The following is a 6,000-nucleotide window of genomic DNA, read 5'->3' as shown; positions in this document are numbered from 1 at the left end:
AGCGAGCGCAGGAACGAGCCACTCCAGCGCTGACGGGGGTAGGGGACGGGACGGAGCGGACCCGCCGACTCCCTCCTCTTCCCCGTGCGCGCGGACGGCGACCTCCCGGCGGCCGTCCCCGCCGCCTCTCGGACGGGCGGACGCGAGTAGCCTAGCAGCCGCCCCCCGGCCGCGCCGCGCCGTGCCCGCCCCCCGCCGCGCCGCGCAGGTGGTACCGCCGGGCGGGAGGAAGAGGAGCGCGGCGGCGCCGGCTGCGGGTGGAGGTGGGCTGTGGGGCGGGCGCCGGCGCAGGGGGGAGCGAGGCGTTAAAGCGCCGCGAACGAGAGGCAGAGCCTGGCCTGCGCCCGCTTCAGCGGCTGCGCGCCTTCGCGGGGGTCGGGCGGTGCGGCCGTGTGGCGGGAGCCGTGAGGGCGGGGACTGGATCTGCGCGTGGCCCGTGCGGCGTCGGTGCCGCGGGCGGCGTTTGCAGCCGTTGGATTCGGCGCGGGGACCCCGCGAGCGCGGTGCCGCTTCCCGCCCTCCGCATCCTCCTGCGGCGTGTTCGTGTCGGCAGCGGGGCTCTCGGGCGGAACGCCCTACCCGCGGCCCGGTCCCTGCTCGCGGCGAGGCGACGGACGGCCTGCACGGCGGTGAGACAACATGAGCCGAGATTTTAAACCCGGGGACCTCATCTTTGCCAAGATGAAAGGTTATCCGCATTGGCCGGCTAGGGTAAGTCCCCTCGGTCCCCTCTCCCGCGGAGGATGCGTCCTTCCCCCCGCCTCTCCTCCTACTCCCGCCGTCTCCGCGCCGCGCTGTCGGGCACCTGCGGGGAGCTTTGCCGCCGCGTGCTGCCGCCCGCCCCCTGTGCGGTGCCCCGGGCTGAGCCGACCACTGCTGCACTGCAGGCCCCGGGATCGCCCTGTGATAGCTCTCTCTAGCAACCGCCAGTTGTCCCAATTTGCGTAACTTTATTTTCGAAACTGGGGCTTCTGTATGGTGGCATAACAAACGCTGGAGCTGTGCAAGGACCGAATTATACAAAGCTACTGTTCCCAAATAACGGCTGTTCCTTTTTTTTTACCAAAGGAGAACACCAAATTGTGGTAGGGTTACTCTTTAGTACTGAAGTCGGGTATTTCTGTAGCTTTTCCTAGGAGAAACTGAACGTAAGTGCGAAGTTGTCCGGTCCTTTCTCCCTTCCTTAACGCCCCCTTGGAGTGCCGTGGCAAATCCTGTGGCTGCTCCAGGGCATGCTAATAGGCATGAACTTGTAAATTAGGCTAATTATGAACAATTTAGCTAAGATGCTTGGTTAAGAATTCGTGACTGTTTCCTTGGACAAGTTATCAGCTTACAGGTAGGAAGTGTCACTGTGCATTATAGTGAAGGAGAAATTGTTTTTTGAATGGATTGCTGCTTTTACCTGTAGCCAGCTCATCACGCCTCTCCTTAAAATAAAAAAAAAAAAAGGAAAGTGTTGCTGTAAAATGAGAAGTGTTGTCACTTGTCACTTCTTACTGACTACTAACATACTGTCCTCAAGACCTACTTTATTTCTCTGTAGCATCGTTACTTTTTTTTTTTAAGTGCTTAGCATTTTTAAGTATTTCCCTTTAGACTGTTATCAACTGTTGCCTGAGTTTAATTGTAGTTTGTCTTTTCTTTAGGTGGATGAAGTTCCTGATGGAGCAGTAAAACCTCCAACAAATAAAATGCCTATTTTCTTCTTTGGCACCCATGAGACGTAAGTCCTTTATACCTGAGGCCCTGTTTCTTTCATTGGTTCATGTTTCATTCAGCAGCAACTGAATGACTTATCTGAATGTTGTGTATTGTAAAACTGCAGTGTTCAGTAGTGTATCATCTCCTGAATTTATCTCTTCTGACAGGATATGTTACTTTCACGTTTGTTTAAGCTATTCAACCTGTAACTATACCATGTACTTCTTCCTTCTCAGTAGAGAAACAAATCCTACCCGAAGTGGTGTGAGTAAGTTTTTCTTTCTCCTAGAATGACATTTAATTATAGGTCTGTGTATACTTAGAAATTGTATTGAAAATCTGTTCTGAAAGAAAGTGGAATAAGGCTGACAACAATGAAGCAGATAGAACTTGAGGAAGAAGCAAATTGCCCTATGTTGGTTTCCATTTTATTTTTTTTCCCCAGAGGCATTTGAGCTCGTATTTGTTTGTAAGGTATTGAGGAAAAATGAGAACATATCATAGAATATCCCAAGTTGGAAGGGACTCCCAAGGATCATCGGCTCCAACTCCTGGCTTATCGCAGGACCACCCAAAGCTCAGACCTTATGTCTGAGAGTGTAGTCCAGATGCTTCTTGAGTTCTGGCAGCTCACTGTCTGTGACTGTGACTGCGTCCCTGGGGAGCTTGTTCCAGTGCTTAACCACTCTCTGGTGAAGAACCTTTCACTAATATCAGTCTGACCCTTCTCTGTTGTAGTTTCATGCCGTTCCTTCAGGTTCTTTTGATGTTCACCAGACAGAAAAGATCAGCACATGCTGATCTATTCCTCTTGTGAGGAGCAGTAGGCACTATGAGGCCCTCCTCAAGGTCTTCTCAAGAGTCTTCAGCTGCTCTGCGTATGTCTTCCTCTCTGAACCCTTCACCATCTTCTTTGGGCACTCTAATAATGTCATTTCTGTAGTGTGGTGCTCAAAACTGCACATAGTACTCAAGTTGAGGCAGCACCAGTGCAGTGTAGAGTGGAGTGATTTGTTGTTGATGCTCCCAACAATGCTAGGATTTTGCAGACACACATCTGTTTTGAGGGGAATGCATTCCGCTGCTAAGTTCTGTTGTGGTTCTGCCCTGTTGAGGAAGGGTTTGGGGTTGCAGTGTTTGAATACTGTCCCTTTACTTAATGAGACACTTATTTTAATTTAACTTAAATTTAAGCAGTACAGTAGATTATATTTATTCTTAATTCTTCTTCCAAGATGCTTTTGCAGTTAAAAATACAGTATTGTATAGTTTGTTTTCCTTGGTGATATGTATAGTTCTGGATTGATGTTGTACTTTAAGTAGTTGTTTCCAAGTTGGCAGACCTAGATTGAATGTAAAGGAAGAAGAGTTCGTTATCTAAAGTTTTAGAAATACCTCTGCAAATTTTGAGAAGCTTCATGGTACCTTTTAATTTTCAGTTAGATTTCTTGACTTGTACTTGGCTTTGGAATCTTTTGCTAATTTGCATGGGCAAATTTAGAATTCCTTTGTTATCATCCTTAACAAGATAAAGTTTTACTGCAGCCTAATTTTCATTGGGCTGTATATGGTCAGGGCAGTTTCACATACAATCTGCAGAGTACAAGGACATCCTTTACGTTGCAGAGTACTATCTGAACTGTCTTGTTCTTTATGCGTGTAATTTATGTAGTGCTCCTCAGAGTGGTAACAGATGAAACTCAAGCTTTTTGATCATACTTACTGTTGCTTACAGCAGATAACCTGTGGGTAACAATGGGAAGAAACCAGTTGGGTGAAAATGGAGAGTGCCTTTTCACAGTGCTTAGTTTTCTTTAGGTTTGTAGCAGTAAGCAGTGAATTAGCAATCTGTCAGAAATTAGTTAGATATAACAATTTTCTGTACTTCTTAATGAGAAAATCAGTTTGGTACACTTGTTCTCTGCTTTGCTTTTCACAGTTAGTTACACGTATGCACTCTGTACTGTATGATAAAGTATTACTTTAAGTAATGGCAAGTGTCTGAAAGCCTAAACAACTAGTTTAATCACATAGAATATCCATGTGTGTTCTGTGTAGTCTAGCTGTGTGTAGGAAGAATTATAGGGGGAAATATAAACAAGACTGACTTGAGAATAATTATTTGCTGTTTGCTAGGAGTAACATGAATTTAGTTTTGCAGTTTACTAGAAACAAGTATAAAGTAATAGTTTATTGCTATTGTTGGAGGTCTTTCTAAAAAACAGCTAAATCTCTTGCTGTTCGAGTGCATAGGTATATGCTTAAAGTAGGCTTTGGGGATTTGGGTGTTTTTATTTCTGTACTGTCCTAATGTGGCAGCACTACCCTTTTCTAAAGGAGTATCAAAAAGTAGGTATTTGAATGAAGGCTTTATTGCTATCTGTTGTGCTGGTAGATCACACTGTTGCAGAACTTGTGTCATAAACAAATAGAAGGTCACCTAGAACTGTAGTTTTAGATCCTTTATATTAGGGGAAATGTTTCTTTTCACTCTGTTTTTTTTGCTTATTTTTGGTGCATGAAAGTTTAAGTACACCAATCCAGTTTGTTACCTTTTCATGGCAGTTTTTTGTCAAAGCTTGAAGAATATGTGTAGACCTTGGAAAAACACTGCTAAGCGTGAAGAGAAGAAAGGAGGCAATGCTTACTGTCTTTCCAGTTTCTTTCTGTCTCCCTCCCCAGTCTTTTGGTCCCGATATGAGGACTTCTGCAGTACGTTTCCTTCCTGTGCTGGCTGAATCCTCTCTAACCATCTCTTCCTGTAAAGGGGTGTGTGCAATGCAGTCTGTTACACATGCATACTTTACACTTTTTGCACGTAGGTAAGCATTTTGCTGCTGGAGTAGAAGGTGCTTAATCTTTCTAGATCATAATGTTCTCTTTCAGCCTAGTAAAGTGTCTATCTAAAGTAGCCCTTCTGAAAGATGATGATGAAAGTAGTAGAATGGAGATCAGTACCATCTCTGTCGTTTTCCATGAGCTACTACCTCAGAAAGCAAATATCTGTAACTTTTCAGATAGTTGTCTTATATCAAACATGGCTGCATCTGAGAGCATAGCAAAGCTAAGATTGAACCACCGAAGTGTCTCCTTTTTTAACAGCATTGAATTGGTGCACTGAAATAATGACTTGAAATGTCTTGGGAGTAGAACAGGAGCTATATTGGCTTTATTCTTCAGCATAAACCAGAATATTTGTCCTCCGTAATTTGTTGTTCACTGTCTAGCTTAGAGAGAATAGTAGCATGGATATGATGACTTTTACATATGAGAAAAGGAAGGCTAATAGCTTTAGTTAAACAGTTCTAGGATAAGGGGTAGTGTTGTTCAATGTTTTTGCCTCTTTATTTGACAATGATACGTAGCCCAAAGAACTATACTGGGAGAGTAAATGAAAACAATTGGTATTTAGTTAATCAAGAATAGAACTGGGGAAGAGCCTTACCATAACAAACAGTTTAGAGTTTTTATTAAATTCTGTTAATAAAGTTTGTTTCCTTACTGAGGAAACTGAATTAATGCTGAGTTACACTGCATTCTTGAAGATTTTGGTGGTAAGTGCATTCAAGTGTTGCTTTTTTCCGTGTCTTAGACACTTAATATTCTTTTTCAGTTTGGTCTTCTAAATATATTGCTTTTAATTTAGTAACTTCAGGAGACTTTATGCATTAGCTTGGAACTGTTCTGCTTTTATTTGTTCTCTTTTATTACACTGTCAGGATTTAAGGATGCTTAACCTTAAATATTAAGCTTGTTTTTCTAAAGAAGCACGTACTCTTCTTGTTTCTTTCCAACTTACTTGGTTTGCCTCACAGTAGTTGGTTGTATTAACAGCTGCAATCTTAAAATGCAGCATTGGCTGCTTCTTGCCTGGATACTCAATACTTGAGGACGGAGAGAGGCTGTCTGTATGGTGCCAGTAATGAAAAACTTGGGCTGTTGAGAAAACTAAAGATGTATATGTAGCAGATTTTGTTGTGCTCCTAAGTTGTCTTTCTTGAATGTTTGATGCATATTTCTCCTTTGAAAAGGCTGTTTAAAACATGACATTTTTTCATGGTAATTTCTTCTGTATCTTCTGAAGGGCGTTTCTGGGACCAAAGGACATATTCCCATACTCTGAAAATAAAGATAAATATGGAAAACCAAACAAAAGAAAGGGTTTTAATGAAGGGTTGTGGGAAATTGACAACAATCCAAAAGTGAAGTTCTCTCATCAACAGGTAAGTTATGCAATCTTCAACTGTTACTGTACTATTGAGGGGAAAGAAAAGGGAAGAATGTTCCTTGCTGTAG

The 6,000-nt window shown here is 43.6% G+C and overlaps 1 protein-coding gene across 3 annotated transcripts in view; it reads left to right on the top strand.

The window, feature by feature from the left end:
- PSIP1 (PC4 and SRSF1 interacting protein 1) overlaps window positions 1-6,000 on the top strand; it is a 35,204-nt gene continuing 29,204 nt past the window's right edge. For 2 of the 3 annotated variants that reach the window (XM_085213787.1, XM_085213788.1), the window contains exons 1-3: window positions 2-711; window positions 1,650-1,726; window positions 5,789-5,927. In XM_085213787.1, coding sequence (XP_085069913.1) covers window positions 640-711; window positions 1,650-1,726; window positions 5,789-5,927 — 288 coding nt within the window. In that variant the 5' untranslated portion in view covers window positions 2-639. Of the gene's footprint in view, window positions 712-1,649; window positions 1,727-5,788; window positions 5,928-6,000 lie in introns of all 3 variants that reach the window. The other variant, XR_014880569.1, reaches the window with a different exon arrangement.

Source organism: Meleagris gallopavo, chromosome Z (genome assembly GCF_905368555.1).
Source record: "Meleagris gallopavo chromosome Z, MGAL_WU_HG_1.1, whole genome shotgun sequence".
In the NCBI taxonomy this organism is placed as follows: domain Eukaryota; kingdom Metazoa; phylum Chordata; class Aves; order Galliformes; family Phasianidae; genus Meleagris; species Meleagris gallopavo.
The sequence above is the reverse complement of the archived record's forward strand: the minus strand, read 5'-3'. Positions and strand labels throughout refer to the sequence as shown.